The sequence below is a fragment of the Podarcis gaigeae genome, assembly GCF_964106915.1.
Source record: "Podarcis gaigeae genome assembly, chromosome: Z".
Taxonomy (NCBI): Eukaryota; Metazoa; Chordata; class Lepidosauria; order Squamata; family Lacertidae; genus Podarcis; species Podarcis gaigeae.
This window is the reverse complement of record NC_139691.1, coordinates 50,148,989-50,167,561: the sequence shown is the minus strand read 5'-3', so window position 1 is coordinate 50,167,561 and position 18,573 is coordinate 50,148,989. Positions and strand designations below refer to the sequence as shown.

The 18,573-nt window shown below is 53.8% G+C and overlaps 1 protein-coding gene across 3 annotated transcripts in view; it reads left to right on the top strand.

The window, feature by feature from the left end:
* SHROOM4 (shroom family member 4) overlaps positions 1-18,573 on the top strand; it is a 36,987-nt gene that overhangs the window by 15,746 nt on the left and 2,668 nt on the right. For 2 of the 3 annotated variants that reach the window (XM_083722687.1, XM_083722689.1), the window contains exons 3-10: positions 3,438-3,572; positions 6,471-8,589; positions 9,780-9,844; positions 11,180-11,833; positions 13,688-13,800; positions 13,903-14,149; positions 16,574-16,757; positions 17,350-17,625. In XM_083722687.1, coding sequence (XP_083578813.1) covers positions 3,438-3,572; positions 6,471-8,589; positions 9,780-9,844; positions 11,180-11,833; positions 13,688-13,800; positions 13,903-14,149; positions 16,574-16,757; positions 17,350-17,625 — 3,793 coding nt within the window. The remainder of the gene's footprint in view (positions 1-3,437; positions 3,573-6,470; positions 8,590-9,779; positions 9,845-11,179; positions 11,834-13,687; positions 13,801-13,902; positions 14,150-16,573; positions 16,758-17,349; positions 17,626-18,573) is intronic. The other variant, XM_083722688.1, reaches the window with a different exon arrangement.

Sequence of the window (18,573 nt, the reverse complement as noted above, 5' to 3'; positions counted from 1 at the left end):
CTCTCTTAACTAGTTTCAGAGGCGCATGTTTTTCTCTGTGAAAACCTATTTAACGCAGAAAGCAAGCTTACTCCATCTTCCATGTGACAGCTCTTTAGAAATTCATAATCTTGGTGGCCCTCCTTCGCACACCTGCCAATATCCTTTTTAAACTCTGGTGTCAGACCTTGACACAGTATTAGTGTGCCAAAACTGGACACAGGCCCCAGGTATACTCTGACCAAGGGAAAATAGAGTGGTCTTATGATCTGGACACTCTACTTCTGTTGATGCAATCTAGAAGAGCATTAACCTTTTTGGCTGCCTGCCAATATCCTTTTCAAATTGTGGCCACTGGAACTGGACACAGGACTCCCGGTGTGGTCTGACCAAGGCAGAATAGAGCAGTATATCTTCCTCCTGAGGCCGATGACCTCACTTTTCCTGCCCTCTGTCACTACTGCTTCCTGCGTGGGGTGAGTGGAGGTGAACGCAGGACAAGGAGGCCTGCAGCTGTTTCAGCCAGAGGAGTCCTGGGATTCCCCCTGCAGCCAGGCTAGAGTGGACTGTCTCATCTTGTGGGGCACAGTGGGGGGGGGGCAGGAGAGCTCCTCACCTCTAAGACAAAAGGATCCCCTCCTCCCCACCAGGGAATAAGGGGTGGGTGAAGAGCTAGCTCAGGAACAAGGAGGGAAGAAAGATCCACATCTTCTGTCCTTGCTATCTTGCCACCTGAGGCGGCCACCTCACCTTGCCTCAAAGTTGGGCCTGCCTGCATGAGGGCCTGATGGGTGGACAGATGTTTTCTTCCCCAAGCTGACCTTTTTCCTAGATTCCCATTGCTCCACAGAGCCAGGAAGCCCTTTTGCTGTTCCTTTGCATCATTTGGGGCCTCCAACATGACCACTGCCTGCTCCACGTGCTCCCTTATCTCCCTGGACATCACTTCCTCACCACTTCCTGGCTGGAAGGGGATGGGAATGGCGTCTGGCTTGGGGAGTGCAGGAGGGGGGCGGCGGCAGGAAACGCCTGCCCAGTAAGAAGCCCCTCCCCCTTGAGTAGGGATGGCTTGCATGTCCCGGCCCCTCAGCTGCTTATTCCCCACAGCTCCCAGCAGCGTGTGGGCTGGAGTCCTGGGGCGCTCCTTTGTCCTGCTGGACACTCACACAGGTCTCCCCACTGCCGACGAACAGGTGAGTGTTTTGTGCCTGGGGTGCATGGGGCCATCCCATTTGCCACCTCCTTCTGGTGTGCCTGGTGAGTCCCTTGTCTGGAGGAGAAGGGGTGGGACGAATCCTCTCTTCCCTGTCTCCTTCCCTAACTGGGGTGGGTGAAGACACCCTCGCTGCCAGGCCTGCTGTGCTGCTTTGCTCTGGTGTCTGCAGGCTCCCACTGGCGAGGCAGCTCAGCTGGCAACTCCCCACAGCATCTGCAGGTAGCGCTGGGAGAGGCTCCTACCTGAAACCCTGGAGAGCCATTACTGCCTGTCAGTCTGGGTGGTGCTGAGCTGGATGGGGGGAGAAGGGGCTGGCCCTCCCATGAAGGCAGCTGAGGCCATGGGCTCAGGTGGCAGGATCCACGGCGGGTCCTGATCTTTTTTCCTCCCACCTTGTTCCTGACGCGGATCTTCCCTGGTGTGGAGCGGGGGATAAAATTTTTCTATTCGCCTCCGGTGCCAAAATGTCTTGGGCAAGTCCTGGCTCTGCCTATGGGGGCTACTTATGTTCCATTTGGGAAAGCTCCCATCCTGGCATTTTCTGGTGGCTGAAGAAGGGTGAGTCACCACCACCCTGTCCCCAAAATGAGATATTGAGGGTTTGTGTGCTGCAAACTTCAGCTCTTCCCAGGTCAGATGTGTGAAAAGGGAGGACGGGGGGGGGGGGGGGCTGCTGCAGCTGTATAAAACAAGGGCGAAAGCATGGAAGACTTCCTCCCTCTGAATAACTCCTTCCTTCCCCAACCTTCCCACTGTGTCTTTTGGGTTTTTTAAAGGAGCTACATCACTTTAGAAGAAAGGAGATTCCAACTAAACATCAGGAGGAACTTTCTGACAGCAAGAGCTGTTTGAGAGTGGGATGGAAGGTGGGGGGCGGGGCTCTCCTTCCTTGGAGGTTTTTAAGCAGAGCTTGGATGGACATCTGTCCGGGATGCTTTATCTGAGATTCCTGCATTGCAGGGGGTTAGACTAGATGACCCTTGGGTCCCTTCCAGCTCTACAATTCTTTGATTAAATTGGCTCTTCCAACAGACAGGAAACATCACTTAGGCATCTTTCTGAACCATCTTCTCCCTCCCACACCCATTATACTCTTGAGAAGCAACCCTTCCAAAGTTATAGGAATCTCTCCATCCCTGACCTATAGCTCTGCAGGGGGCTACATGGGGGTGGCAGCTAGAAAGGCTCCCAGCTCCCCATCTCTGCATGGCATCCCCCTCCCCCGCCCCCATGCTGCCTGCCAGAACGAGATCTTGCTTAATTCTGGCCAACCTCCAGACCTGCCTCACAGCACATTTTGTATAAATTCTGCATGTGGGTTGGCAGTGGAGGGGGGCTGTGCCTTGAGATGGCTTTGGGTGTGGGGGAGAAGAGATGAGGGAAAGATGGAGAAAGAGAGAGAGAGAGAGAGAGAGAGAGAGAGAGAGAGAGAGAGAAGAGTATCTTAGAATCCTAGAATTGTAGAGTCAGAAGGGACCCAGGAATCTCCAGCCAAGCACCCGTGACACATGGCTTAGAAACCTCCAAGGAAGGTGAGCCCCCCGCCTCGTGGGAGTCTGTTCCACTGCCAAACAACTCTTACTGTCAGAAAGGTCTTCCTAAATCCATGGGATCGGGTCCTGTCCTCCAGAGCAGAAGAAAACAAGCCCTTGCAATATCTTCTCTCATATTTCCTCCCAGTCTCCTCATTTCCAGGCTAAACATACCCAGCTCCTTCAACCACTCCTTATAAGGCTTTGTTTCCAGACCCTTGATCTTCTTGGCCATTGTCCTCTGCACACCTTCCAGCTTGTCCATATCCTTCTTAAGTGGTGGAGCCCAAAACTGGACATTGGACTCTAGGTGGGGTCTGACCAAGGCAGAATAGATTGAGACTAGGACTTCCTTTGACCTGGGCACTCAACTTCTGGAGATGCAGCCTGGAAGAGCCTTAGCTTTCATTGCTGCTGCATCAGTCATGTTAAGCTTCACTCATGTTCAGCTTGTGATCCACCAAGACCCCTAGATCCTTTTCACATGTACTACTGGCCGGCCAGTTGTCCTCCATCTTACATTCATGCAGCTGGTTCTTCATGCTGTGTGTGTGTGTGTGTGTGTGTGTGTGTGTGTGTGTGTAGCCTGCCCGGCCTTCTGATGGCCCTTAAGGAGGCTTCTCAGTAGGAGCTTCTCCTGTGGTGGAGGAGGGGAGGTGTGCCTGCTGTTTCCTCTGGCTCATTTCCTCCCCCTTCGATCTGCTCCACAGGAGGGCTGTGCCTCTCACCAGGCCCCACTCATGGCACCTGGCCAAGCTCTCCGAAGTCCGGACTGAGGCTGACACCACCATGCACTTCCCGGCCGATGCCTTCAACCTCTCCTGGCACTCAGGCTGCGACCCCAGGTGAGTGGCTGCCTGACTAATAATAATAATAATAATAATAATTTATTTGTACCCCAGCCATCTGATTGGGTTGTCTCAGCCACACTGGATGGCTTCCAGCATATATAAAAACATAGTAAAACATTAGATCTTAAAAAGCTTCCCTATACAGGGCTGTCTTCAGATGTCTCATAAAAGACATATAATTACTCATCCCCTTGATGTCTGATGGGAGGGCATTCCACAGGATGGGCTTGGGCATCTGTCTGGTTTGGCAGCACCTCTCTCCCCATGGCAGCAGGGGGCGGTGGGGGCACCTGGGGCTCTTTCTCTCAGGGGGCTGACCATGGAATTATAATATTGAAGGGTTGGAATGTGATGCTCTATCCTTTGTCCAAAGATCACAGGGCAGTTTTCAGGATAAAGTTGTTGGCCCCCAACTCCTGGTAGCCTCAGCCAGGATGGCCAGTGGTCAAGGGCAATGGGCCCTATGGCCACCTGTCATGGATGCTTGAGCTGAGATTCTTGCTTTGCAGGGGGTGGATTGGATGACCCTCAGGAGCCCATTCCAACTCTACAATCCCATGATTCCATGACTTGTAGTTCAGAAACATCTGGAAAACTGATTCCCATCATCCTCAAATAGGCGGGGGCTGGTCCTTGTCTGGGAACAGAGAGCAGCAGCAGCAGGAGGAGGAGGGTGTGAGTTTGACTGCTCCTTACTAGTTGCACCATCCTGCTGCCACCTCCACACCCACCCACTGCCTGCTCATGGGTTGGGCTCTGGAGTTGCTGCTGGCTGACTGGCTTCTTCCCAGACCTATCCTGGGCCCTGTGGCACAATCATCCTTGCTCGGCTGTGGGACATGGCAGTGGCTTCGTGCTGAAGCTCTCCAGCCTGGCATTTCTTCCACCCCCCAATGCCTCAGATGCTTGTTTGGTTTGAGCTCATCTCCCTTCAGGAAGGGAGGCGGCTTGGGAGCCGTCCTGGCTGCTAGCAGGGAGGAGGTAATGAGTTGCAGGCCTCTTGTCTGAGTGAAGGGGGCAGGGCTGCCAACGCCCTCCAGCCTGGAGTGGGGAAGAGGGCACAAGTTGCCAAAAGGCTGGGTTTTGTCGTTTCTGAATTTTCTGACGTGCTGTCAGGGCCTGCCCAAGACATTTTGCCAAAAAAACACACCCATGCTCAGGCATGGTATTGAGGACTCCTAGACAGCCGGTGTTGGGGGACTTCAACATCCATACCAAAACAGTTGGCCTTGCGGTCACTTGGGACTTCATAGTTGCCATGACGACCATGGGGCTGCCCCAACATGTCATTGGGTGGCAAGAGGGTGATCTGAAAGTGGGTGTTATTGACATCCATCCCATGTCATAGTTAAATCACTTCCTTTTTGAAGTGTAGGCTTTCAGCACCTTCCCCCCTCTGCAGAGGTGGTGGACCTATGAGAAGGGTCTGCCCTCGGAAGCTGATGGATCCAATATATTTCCAGACAGCTCTGGTGAGAGAGTGGGTGGCACTGTGGTCTAAATCACTGAGCCTCTGGGGGTTGCCAATCAGAAGGCTGGCGGTTCGAATCCCCACAATGGGGTGAGCTCCTGTTGCTCGGTCCCTGCTCCTGCCAACCTAGCAGTTCAAAAGCACGTCAAAGTGCAAGTAGATAAATAGGTAGCGCTGCAGCAGGAAGGTAAATGGCATTTCTATGCGCTCTGGTCTCCGTCATGGTGTCCCATTGTGCCAGAAGCAGTTTAGTCATGTTTGCGACATGACCCAGAAAGCTGTCTGCAGACAAACACCAGCTTCCTCGGCCTGAAAGCGAGATGAGTGCCGCAACCTCATAGTTGCCTTTGACTGGACGTAACCATCCAGCGATCCTTTACCTTCTTTACCTATTAGACAGCTCTGGGGGACTTTCTGGCTGATATGACTGATGTTCCTATCAAAGCCCTGGCTGACTTGTGCAACATCTGGATGACTTTTGGCCCATTGACACAATCACCCCTGAGCACCTTCTCAGTTTGTTTCCTCCCTGGGTGACGGCTGGAACATGACTGGAGGAAAACTCTCGTAGACTGCAGTCGAACACTGGTGAGGGCTCATCACAAAGCCTACCTTACTGGCAGTGAAGGCAGTAAAGAAGACATACTCTTCTGCTTCCATTGCATCCTCATTATGGTGTCTGGCAGAGCTTTTCTGGGTAGTATGGGGCTTCTTACAGTCTGACACAAAGGAGGTGATGGATCCAATAGTAATTCATTGTGATTTGGTTGCAAAGCATTGGATAAAACTGATTACATCTGCCAGGATCTTGACACCACTGTTAACAGCAGATGAATCTCGAGGGGTGTCCAGAGCACAGTCTAGTCCTGTTGTGTTGGATGAGTTTCCGTTAGTAAGGCTCAAAGACATGGACAAGGTGCTAGGATCGGTCAGGGCACTCACTTTCGCTCTGGACCCTTGCTCCTCCTGGCTGATAGAAACTAGCAGGGGAGGGACAGCTGGCTGGGCCAGGGAAGTGGTTAATACCGTCTTGCGAGAGGAGGAGGTGGTGAAACCACTCAGCCAAGAAATCCTCCCTGGAGTTGAAAAAAACTAACTACTGGCTACTTTCCAGTCTCCCCTTCTTGGGGAAGGTTCTTGAGAGGGTGGTCACACACCAGATCTAGGTGCTTTTGGAGTAAACCATTTTTTAAGATTCATTTCAATAGAGGGTTTCGGTTGTGGTTTTTTGTTATGTATTTTGTGTTCCCATTTTGTGATTTTATGTTGTGAACCACCCTGTGATCTTCAAGTGAATAAATTTAATAATTAAATAAATGAAGCAGTATGCAAACATTCTTAGAAATGAATAAGAAAGGTTACTGGCAACAGGCACTTTTGTCTACAACCTCCTAATGAGGGATCCCCCCCTCTCCCCGCAGTGATCTTCCCTTGCCCTGGAACCCCCTCGCTCGCCACTGCAGCACAGACAAGAGCAGCTCCCTTGGGAGCATGGAAAGCTTGGACCAGGGTGGCCAGACATACTACGAGGGCAGCCTCTCTCCCATTGACCAGACCATGTACCAGAACAAGCGGGACTCTGCCTACAGCTCCTTCTCGGCCAGCTCCAACGCCTCCGACTCTGCCCTGCGGCCCGAGGACGGCGGTGTCCCTGAAGGCCTCCCACCAGACCCCCGTTACCTGCAGACCAGTGGTGAAGCTGTGGCAGCGGTGGGCCTGCACCCCTTGCCCAGCCGGCCTGCCCCTGGTGCCAGGACAGCCCCCTGCCTTCAGGACAGTCACTTCCCCAGCTCTACCAGAGCTGTTGTGTCCACCCCTCCCCAGCCGCCAGTGAGGCAGGACAGCCTGCGAGCCTATAACCTGCCCCCAACCAACACAGAAGGCCGTCGGAAGGACTCCCCTTGCCTCAAGGCCCGCTGGACCTCGGACACGCTCCTTTCTGTGCGAGGCAGGGACCCCGAGCTGGGCAAGGAGTCACCCACAGAGCATTACTACTTGCTGAGTTCTCATGCTGACCAGCCCACCCCCATGGAGAAGGCAGCCCAGAGTGCCAGCTCCCTTCTGGGTGAGCAGAGCAGTGGGGACCACCCCTTGGGCAAGCCTCACGCAGGCAGCCAGGACCCCTCTGTGACCAAGCCAGGCAGCCCCGAGGGTGCCTGCCAGCCCCACTGGAAGGCCTGCTGGGCTGGAGCACTGAGCCATCGTCACAGTGCCCCAGAACACCTGCTGGCGGCTCAGCTGCAGGCTCTGCACGTCTCCTGCCCCCAGGAGGGCTCTCACTGGACTGTGTCTCCGCTGCATGTGGAGCAAAGGAGCAACCCAGGGGCCCAGCAGAGTCAGGGCTCCCCCAGAAAGGCGCAAAGCCCCCGTTCTGAAAGCAGCTGCTGCCACATGGGGCCAGAGCGACCCAGGAGTGCCTCTGTCGAACTGGCATCCTCCCCGCATCTGCAGCCCACTGGAGATGCCAGCACAGGCCTGAAGGAGGCACCCAGCATGGAGGCATCGGCAGAGGTGGGGCAGGAGGAGGAAGGGAGCATTGTGGGCACCAGGAAGGGGGGCTCGTCTCAGCACCGCTCAGCCCATATGCGCCGGCGCAGCGACCGCTTTGCCACCAACTTGCGGAACGAGATCCAGTGGCGCAAAGCACAGCTGCAAAAGGCGAAGGGCTCCACTCCACTGTTGGAGGAGGGGGAGTGCAACCAGGAGGCAGGGGAGCCCCCCGGCAGCCCCCCTGTCCCTCCTTCCCTGCCCCACTCTCCTCCGCCTCCCATGCCCAAGGGCCGGCCTCCTGGCTTGACCCAGCATAGAGTGCTACTTCCCAGGCGCTGGGGCTCTGAGCTGAGTGTCTTTGCAGCAGAAAGTGGTTTCCCCAGCCCCAGGAAGCCCCAGGGAGCTCTTCCACCTGGAGGAAGTCAAGGGGGCCGCTGGAGGTGGTCACCAGAGCGCAAGCTGCAGCCCCACCATCAGAGCCAGCAGGTGGCTGTTTCTGGGAGCCCCTTGCCGCCCCCTGAGGACTCCGGCTTCCTGCCTTTTGCTGACCGGAGGAAGTTCTTTGAGGAGACAAGCAAGCCGCTGTCCTCTGGGGGCTTCAGCTGCCAGAACAACAGGCCAGCGGGGGTACCCCTCCCCAGGATGGTGGACCAGGACTCCTTCCAGCCAGCCAGCTCCGAGCGCAGGGACCAGCGCCGCCACTCTGTGGACCAGCCCTACAGGCTCCTGCAGCCCCCGCCACCCCACACCTACCAAGACTTCCTTCCAGAGGTGCCTGCCTTTTGCAAGCCATTGACCCAGTGTGAGGAAGACTGTGATCACTGGCGCCCCCTTCCCTGCTCACGTGCTGCCCGGGAAGGCTGTGCTTGCTGCTATGGGGATCGGTGCCCCGCAGCTCATCACAGGAACATGCCGGCAGCATCTGGCCACTGGGCCCACCACTGCCACTCGCACGCCTGGAATCGCTGCCGCGGCTGCTGCTGCTGCCCAGCCCAGCACAAGTTCTTGGAGGAGGGGGGACCGTGGCATGCGAGGAAGACCTTTCTAGCGGTAAGAGGGTGTGGGTGTGGGAGGGGTCTGTTGCAGGACTGGGAGAGGCTGTGGGTCAGGTGCTGCTCATCCAAGGGTCTTGGAACTAGCCAGCCTCCCCAAAAGGCTCACTGTGCAAGGAACAAGTCATAGAATCATAGAATGATTTTGAAGGGACTCTGAGGATCTAGTCCAACCCTTGGGAAGGCAGGAATCTCCACTCAGGCATCCATAGCAGATGGCCTTCCAATCTCCCAAGGGAATCTCTTCCACTGTGAAAGGGCTGTTCCTGGCAGAAAGTTCTTCCTGGAGTTTAGTTGCAATCTCCTTTCTTGTAACTTAAAGCCATAGGTTAGTGCCCTCTCATCGAGCAGGAGAAGATAAGATATAGATACCTCCTCTTTTCCAAGCTAAACATCCCCAGCTCCTTCAAAGGCTCCTCATCAGGCTTGGTTTCCAGACCCTTGACCATCTTGGCTGCCCTTCTCTGCACATTCTCCAGCTAGTCAGTATCTTTAAATTGTGGCACCCAGAACTGGACATGGGTCTCTAGGTGGTTTCCCTCCAAGGCAGAATAGAGTGGTACGGTACTTTTACCCTAACCCTAACCCTATGATTCTATATGTATGCTTTAGTTGAGTTCCTGCATTTGCAGGAGATTGGATTAGATGACCCTTGGGATCCCTTCCAACTCTATGATTTTATTATATGGACACTGTGCATGTGAAAAGGATATTGGGGTCTTAGAGGACCACAAACTTCATGTGAGTCAACAGTATGGTTCAGCAGCAGCAGCAGCAGCAGCAGCAGCAAAAAAATAAATAAAATAAAATTAAAATAATAGCTAATGCTAGTCTGGGCTGCATCAACAGAGGTCTCATATCAAGGTGAAGGGCAGTCATAGGACTACTCCCTTAGTCAGTCATTCCAAGGAGAGTCTTCATCATTGCCTGGTGGATTCCAGACCTCCCCAAGGGCTGGCTCAAGACATTTTGGCACCCAAGGCAGACCCGAGATTTGGGCCTACCTCTGTTTCAGGGAAGAAGAGAGGGAAGATTGACATCAGGGGGAAAAGTGTGGGGAGAGAAAGTTTGGCTTTGGGATCTGTTGCTCCTGACGATACTGCAGCCCGAGGCAGTTGCCTCACCTTGCTTCATGGGTGGGCTGGCCCTTCGTGCCACCACCCTCAGCCTCTGTTCCTTTTTTTCCAGGACTTTTCCTTGGGTGAGTGGGAGCCTCCTGCACCCAGCAGGAAGACGATGAGCCCGTCCATGAGGTAGGCAGGGGGTGCCTGGGGTGGGCAAGGAATGCTAGATGTTTGTGCCCACAGATGGGTGGGGTGGGGAAGCAGGAAAAACGGCAACGTGGCACAGCAGTTCCTGATTCACTTGATGTCCCCAGGTGTCTGTGAGGTGCTCCTGCTGGGGGCCCCTCCTCACAAGATGCTAGGCCCTTCTCCGTCATCGGCACTCACCCCAAACTGCATGAGGCTCCAAGGCTGGCATAGGCCCACATAGGGAACTCTTGTAGGCTGGAGCAACAGAAGAGCCATTCCTTCCCACCTCTGCTAAGTCCTGTGTGTTTGCTGCTGGGACTGGACCCATTCCATCTTGCTCTAGGGAGAGGCGCCACTTCCTCAAGGCACCCTTGGCATTCATCACAACCAAGATCAATGAGGGCCTTTCTTTGAAGGCCCAGCACCACCCACCAGCAACCTCAGGAGGAATGGGAACTGAGCATTGAAACCACCAGAGCCAGGAATGTGGCACACGAACCCGCTGGGGCAGGGTGGAGAGGGCAAACTGGCCCAACCTTCCTTCTGACTGAAGGGGTTTGCCCCATGGCTGTAGCAACCCAGGAAGGTGGGAGAGAGCAACCGTTGATGGCCTTTTGGAAGCCCACGTCCTGTCAGAAGCTTCTTCCCGAGATGCTGAGACAGAACTGGTGTTAACACAAGGGATGGGGTGTGTGCGTGGGGGGGGGGGTTGTCTTCCCTAGTGCTATTCTGTGGTTCGCCTCAGGTGTCAGAATGCCTTGGGCTGGTCCTGTCTGCAGAGGCTGCTGCCACTCACTTCCAAGTGTCCTGATTTTCCAGGGACAGTCCTGGAATGATGGAAGCCATCCCAGTTTCTGACTTGATCTTGGAATGCTTTTATTTTCCCTTTTCCTTCCCTCCACATCTCGGAGAACAGTTAAAAGTGGTGTCTGTGTGTAGGGGCAAAAACAGAATCCTGTTTATCCTGAAAATAAAATTCCAGCACCAAATGAAGGAAATGGTGAAGCTGTCATACGAAGCCCTTCCTATAGTTTTGAAGGAAAATATCAACAATCCACTTCTTCAGCAGCAGCCATTTCTCAAGAAAGGCATGGTGCATTTATTCCTTTATTGTGAAGAGAGCCTTTCCCTGTCTGCTCAGAAGTATGTCCCATTGTATTCAATGTAGGTTCAGCGGGGAGGTTGTAATTTGGCTCAAGGTGACAGATACAAACTTGTATATGACTTCTGTGGGAGATCAGACGGGGAAAAGATGGGGAATAGGATGTCCCTATTTTCACCAGAGAAATGTTGGTGGGTATGCTGCAGGTTGCTCTTCTTTCACTCTCCTTGCAGTGAACTCGCACAACACAAGGTGGGCTTTGCGAGGGTCAGCCCCTTCTGGACCTGCTCAGAGGCCTCTGAGGCAGAATGGCACCCTTCCTGCCACGCTGGGCCCACTCACAGCCTCTCCTGGGACGGCAAGAGGCCTGGGCGAGCAGCAGAGATCCTGGCCTACAAAGAGGACCCTGCCACCCCTCACAGACACCCCCTGCGCGAAAGGGCCTACTCAGAGAGCCACCTCTGTGCAGAGCAGGCCGGTGCTTCTGGGAGGGAGAGACGAGAAGCCCCTCTGGCCAAGCTGGAGGAGGGGGCCCGGCTGGAGTCTCCCCGGGCAGCCAAGCAAAAGGGCCTGCCCCCTCCACGGCCCCCGCCACCAAACTGGGAGAAATACCGCCCCAGCTGTTCCTCCCACAGCCATCTGCTTCCCCCCAAGGCTGGCCCACACCCTCACCTGGAAGAAGCCTGTGCCCACAGCCAGAGCAGCAGCGAGGTGGCAAGGCAGCGGTCTCAGAGCCTGCCTCTGGAGCAGCTGCGGGGGGAGGCCGGCCAGCAGCTCAGCCCCAGGCCTCAGGAAGCCCCCCACTCCCCCTACCACTACAACAGTTCGCCACTCCGAACCCCAGAGTGGGCAGTGCCAGATGGGAGCAGCCAGAGTGGGTCATCCAGGCAAGTAGTGCATTGCTTTCTGCCTCTTGGGGCTCATAGGTTGTGGGCATGGGATGGGGGTGGTGGTCTGTACAGAGGGGCAGGGAAGTAGGGAAGGTGGTTTCAGGAGGGACTAGCTGGGCAGGAGAGAGCAGGATCAGTGCCTAGGCCTCTTCATACTGACGACTCAAAGGACAGAGGTTGGGTAGCCATCTTTCCTGGATGCTTTAGCTGAGATTCCTGCCTTGCAGGGGGTTGGACTAGATGGCCCTTGAGTCTGTGCCCCCTTTTAAGCTTAGCCTGAACCCCATCCAGCCTGTAGCAAGAGACTTTACAGTGAGTGGACTTGTTGGGGCGAGGGCAGAAAGCAGCAAGAGGGTCAGACTGTGGTGCAGAAGAGGAGGAATCTCATGGCAAGTAACTTCATGTGGGCTAGTAGTGTGGAGTTGTTTTTCCAAAAGCAAGGATGGGGACATGGTGGCAGGACTTGCCCAACTATGAGGTGGACTGAGACATCTGCCTCAGGTGGCAGCATCTCAAGGGGCAGCTGGAGAAGCAAGGGAATGTGGTGGGGGTCAGCTGCTGATGAGATCTTGTGAAGTTTTGCCACTGCTGCCACTTCTTCTCACATCTCTGAAGCTGCTGTGGGTGACACTCGACCTGACCGCTGCTGGAGAAGTGGTATGTGTGAGAGACATGTGCGAGAAGTTGCTTCTTCTCCTCACTTCTCCCGTGGCAGGAGGGTGCTCCACCAAAGAAGCAAGAAGAGGCACCAGCTGTGTCTGTGTTCAGGTGAGATTTTGTGGACCTCTCCCCAAATCTTAAGGGACGCAGGTGGCGCTGTGGGTTAAAGCCTCAGCGCCTAGGACTTGCCGATCGAAAGGTGATCGGCGGTTCGAATCCCTGCGGCGGGGTGCGCTCCCGCTACTCGGTCCCAGCGCCTGCCAACCTAGCAGTTCGAAAGCACCTCCGGGTGCAAGTAGATAAATAGGGACCGCTTACCAGCGGGAAGGTAAACGGCGTTTCCGTGTGCGGCTCTGGCTCGCCAGAGCAGCGATGTCACGCTGGCCACTTGACCCGGAAGTGTCTCCGGACAGCGCTGGCCCCTGGCCTCTTGAGTGAGATGGGCGCACAACCCCAGAGTCTGTCAAGACTGGCCCGTACGGGCAGGGGTACCTTTACCTTTACCTTTACCCCAAATCTTGCCTGAACCCAGAAGCTGTGAGCAGGGGAGGGTGGGCCCAGATGTTGCCAGGCTCCAACTCTTATCATCTTGCCATCTTATCAGGAGGTCCAGTTCCACACAATATAGGGATCAGGGCTATAGGTGCAGGAATTGGCAGGTGGATGGCTGGTGGTTAAGGGCAATAAGTTTAAAAAGAACAGAAAACTATTGTAGTATAAGGTTAATGGTAAGGAATGGAATGCGAATTAGAAATAATCAGGGAAATAATGCAGCAACAAGGAGGACCTTGGACACATCATGAATGGAGTGCAGGAAACCAATTTTCTGAAAATTTGTATTAAATTTGTTTTCATGTGGCTGATTTGGTAAAAATTTGGAAAATCAACAAAAATGACTTAGGGGCATATCTCCTTTGGCATTGCCTCCCCTCAAATATGAGACAGGTGCCATCCCTGAGGTCTTCCCAGCACCTGGGACTTTCCTATTCCAAAAAGCCTCTTCACTGGAATTACTTTTAAGGTGTTTCATTGCTTGCTGCCCTGTGCTCCTTCAGTAGCCTCAGCTTTTGTAGCTGGAGTCAGTCCGGGGCCTTCCCTCCCAGGCCAGCAAGAAAAAGGTAGAAAAACCACTGACCTTGAAGCCATTTAACCTGTCTTTAACTGGGTGTCTGGTGGGTTTTGTGCTTAAAGGCCTGCATGTTCCCCGGAGGAAGCAGCAACACCCAGGCCCCTGTGGGAAAAGGGGAAGGATGGATCAGCCAGCAGGACCCCTGAGCCGGTGTCAGCCAGCCCCTCCAGCCTTGGTGAGTTCTGCTTCCGCTCTGCAGGTATCCCTGCCTCTTGTCTCTCCAGCAATGCTGCCGTCTGAAAGGGCTTCTCTCTCTCTCTCTCTTCCCCCTTCACAGCCTCCAAGGAGCTAGAGGGGGTTGAAGGAGATGCCTGCTGCCCAGGTACAGTGGGTTCAGTGCACCGCTTCCACCTGAACTCGGAAGAGCTGATGAGGGACGTGGCAGGCAGGGACCGCTCCCTGGCTGGAGTGCTCAGCCCCACCCTGGGTCTGGTGACGGCAGCGGAAATGATGGGGGGCCTCTTCTCCCCCAGTGAGGGTGCTGTGTGCCCCCCTCAGGCTGGTGCCGTGGGACTCTCAGCCAGGTAGGCATACCAGCTGCAATGGCATCTCCAAAAACTCTTGGTATGTAGGGCAGCAAGATCTGGGGGCCGGGGGGGGGGGCTATGAGGGCCCTTGGCACAGAGCATCCTTCCCCTGCCAGGAGCCCTCCTGGGCCCACCAGCCTCATCCAGCATAGAACCATAGAATGGTAGAGTTGGAAGGGACCACGAGGGTCATCTAGTCCAACCTTAGTCCAATGAGGAATCTTTTGCCCAACGTGGGGCTCGAACCCACGTCCCTGAGATTAAGACCATCTGAGCTGTGGTCAGGAGGGGGTAATGGGAACTGAAGTCCATTAACATCTGGAGGACAACCAGGTGGGGGACGGATGGCTCTGAGCCTTGAGGAAGGACCAGGGTGTGGGGGACCCACATTCAGACCCCCACTAAGCCATGCAGCTCCCTTTTTCGCAGTCTGTCCCACCTCACAGGATTGCCATGAGGATCAGTTGTGGGAGGGGAAGAAAGTAGTGCAAACCACCATCCAAGGGTAGGAGACTAATGTATAGGAAGAGCCTCAGCCTCTGGGTGGGTGTGAACCTGGGGTCTCCCTGGAGGTGCCCCTCCTGCTGATGCCCCTCTTGGGACACCTCATTGCTGCCTGTGACTCCCACGTATCCCCCACCCCCACCACAGTTGCTGTTTTATTGTAAATATATTGAGAATTCATAGAGTAGTAGGATTTGTAGAGTTTGAAGGGGCTTACAATGATACATTGCATATGTATCATTTACAATGATATCAATGCATGATAGAAGAAGGGCTTAAGGGCAGCTTATTTTTTATACTTCTGTCAGCCAATAGCTGCATGACTTATAAGATGGTTCTAATTCGTCACCATGACTTTGCTTGTATGCCAGTCACACAGAATGCTCAAAGTGATTTAACAAGAAGGGAACAGCAATTCAGCTGTAGTTCAGAAGTGGAAACGAAAAGTACACCTGTTGACCACCTGAAAATCTTTAGCCTACCCATTATAAGCATTTATTTAAGTTACAAAATAGTTAAAGAGACCAAACGCTCTCTCTTACACACATGCATGCATGGAGATGAGCAGTACTGCCAGTACTATCCAGACTTCCTTTTGTGCTGCGTTTCTAAGTACAAGTTTGCACACTGAAGCACCATGTCTGAACCTTTCTGCCCCGGGCTTTTCCCACAAAAGCCCCCTCTTTCCCGCCGAATTGAAGCAAATGGCAATTCACAGAAAACCCAAATGGCTGTTTGTTCTGATTTGGAATTATAGAGTAGGTTCTCATGGAAAGTGCAGGGCAAAAGGCAAGTGTGGATGAACCCTAAGGCCTCATAACGTCTTCCAAAGCTGGAAATTATGCATTGGACAAAGGGCTACTGTTTAGAACCCCAAAGAGTTCCAAAAGCATTCTGCTGACCTCCCTCTTCTGTCTTCTTCCCCTGAAAGATGTTCAGTTTTGCAGGTTTTGATGCCCCCCACTTCAACGTGGCATATCCTGCCCTTCCAGTATTTTTCATGTGTAGCGTCTTGCCATCAGTTTTCTGTTTACATTGATGCATACTCTTATTTGTATGCCACCTTCCCATAGTCCAAACCACGCTCAAGGCAGCTCACATTATAAAACACATAACTAGAACATGACATAGGTAGTCATAAACAATAAATCAGGGGTCGGCAACCTAAGGCCCATGGGCTGGTAGCAGCCCACGAGGCTTGTCTAACCAGCCCATGGCGACTCCTGCCACCGTCACCCCTTGCTGCCCGCTGTTACTGGTGCGGCGCAGCGTGGCACAGGGATTGCCTTCCGGGTTGATGGTGCCTGTGTGCAGGCACACGGGCAGTCCTCCGACCTGAATGTGTGCCGGAAATATCGTGTGCGCCCGTGGGTGGGATGGAGAAGTGCCCATGTGCATGCACACATGCTATTTCCGGTGCACTTCTGGGTCAGAGGAGCGCCGGAAATAGCGTGTGTGCACGGGTGCTCCTCTGACCCGGAAGAGCGAGCATGCGCACACATTCTGGTCCATCCTCTGGTGGATGGAACATTGACCTGCCCATCCTTCGATAAGGTTGCCGCAATAAATGAAACACCAAAAAATGGTTGTGTATTGTGTAATGATTGAACACCATCCACATATATCATAACAAGCTCTAAAATAAAAACACAGGAAATTAGTATCAACCACAGCAACAACACACCCCAACAAAACTCCCAAACATTACCCCAGCCCAGGAGTCTTTTTGGCAGCCTCAGCTTTGTAGCTGGAGTCAGTCCAGACACCGCCTTTCCAGGCCAGGTGGGAAAGACCTGCAAGGCAGGAGCAGGTTTTCCAAGACTCACAGCCAAGATGGTCATGTGAAGGCAGACAGTGTTGCCTTGGCTCCTCTGCATTTTGGAGCCATCCCTCCCACAATGCTCTTTGTTGGTATAGGCAACCCAGCCAACCTGTCTCCCCAACCTGTGGAGGAGCTGCCAGCCCCACCTCCTCCTGCTCTGCCTACTATAACCTGTCAGCCGGCAAGGCTGAGCTACTGAACAAGATGAAGGAGTTGCCTGAGGGGGCTGGAGCCTGTTCGGAGGAGGAAGAGGTGGACCATGACTTGGCCAGGAAGAAGGTGAGCCGGTGGGAAGTGGGCTTTTCCACTTCAGTCTCCAGGCCCTGCACAGCTGCTTGGGGATTAGTGGGCAGACTTGTCTAGCTCTTTGAGTCAAACATAGCCCCAGTGAGTGGCTCCTGTATTTTGGGGGGTGGGATGGGGGCTGGAAAAGTTGAGTTGGGAACTTGGACCATCACTGTTCATCACTAGGACAGTGTGTGCTTGCTGCGAAACAATTGCAGTTCTGCACAAACAGAGCCCAAGCCCTGTACTGTCCAAAGCTGAACCCTGCAAATGGATGGAATTCACTGGTATAATCTGCTTGTACCAGTTGCTACTGGCCATGATGGCTCTCTGGCACCTCCACGTCCCAGAGCAGTGTGCCTCTGAGGTGACCCCCCAGTTGCTGGGAATCACAGATGGGGAGAGTGCTACTGCTAGGCTCCTGATCTTCTTTTGGGCTTCCCCCAATTATTGGGTACTGGTTGGCCAGAATGCTGGGCTACATGGGTCCCCTTTGGCCTGATTCTGCTACAGTCAGTCTCTTCCCGTGGCACTTGTCCCCGCCTAACTAACCTCTCACCCCAACTGCAATCTCTCCTGCCTCCAGGTGCAGCTAATTGAGAGCATCAGTCGGAAGCTGGGGGTGCTGCAGGAGGCTCAGCGGGGCTTGCATGATGACATGAATGCCAACATGGTGCTGGGCAGAGAGGTGGAGAACCATGTCAAGGGGGTCTGCAAGCCCCATGAATACGAGAAGTTCCGCCTCTTCATCGGAGACCTGGAGAAGGTGGTCAACCTCCTGTTGTCCCTCTCAGGGCGGCTGGCAAGGGTGGAGAATGCCCTCAGCAGCCTGGACTTGGATGCCACTGCGGAAGAGGAGAAGGTACAGAGCAGGTGGGGTGGGGTGGGCGACCTCTGGAAATGCAGCTCTGAAAGGCCTCTCTCTCCCGTTTGGGAGCTCCTTGTCCCCAGACCAAGATGTTTGCTGCCTCCTCTTCATCCCCACCTCTATTTTGCCTTAGACCACATCTGGAGTCCAATTCTGGTCACCACAATCCTGATATTGACAAGCTGGAACATGTGCAGAGGGTGGCAACCAAGGTGATCAAGGGTCAGGAAACCAAGCCTGATGGGGAACAGCAGAGGAAGTTGAGCATGGATAAAATGAGAGTGAGAGAGTTGAGAGGAGATATCCTGTCCCATGGAAGATGGAGCAAGCTTGTTTTCTCCTGCTCTGGAGGGCAGGACCCGATCCCATTGTAGGAAAGTAGATTCTGACTAAACACCAGGAAGACCTTTCTGATAGTATGAGATGTTAAAAACCTCCAAGGAAGGAAAGTTTACCACCTCCTGAGGGAGTCTGTTCCACTGTTGAACAGCTCTTACTGTCAGAAAGTTTTCCCTGATGTTTAGTTGGAATCACCTTTCATGTAACTTCTTGAAGCCAGTGCTTTGGGTCCTCCCCTCTAGAGCAGGAGGAAACAACCTCACTCCACCCTCCACGTGACAGTCCTTTAGATATATGAAAAGTGCTATCATATCTCCTCTCAGTTTTCCAAGCTAAACATACCGAACTGCCTCAGCTGCTCCTTATAAGGCTCAGTTTCCAGACCTTGTATCATCTTGGTTGCCTTCCTCAGCACCCGGTCCGGCTTGTCAACATCCTTCTTAAATTGTGGCACCCAGAATTAGACACAGGATTCCAGGTGTGGTCTGGCCAAGGCAGGATAGAGTGGGACCATGACTTCCTTTGATCTGGACACAAGACTTCTGTTGAGGCAGCCTAGAAGAGCGTTAGCTTTTTTTGCTGCTGCACTACACTGTTGAGGGT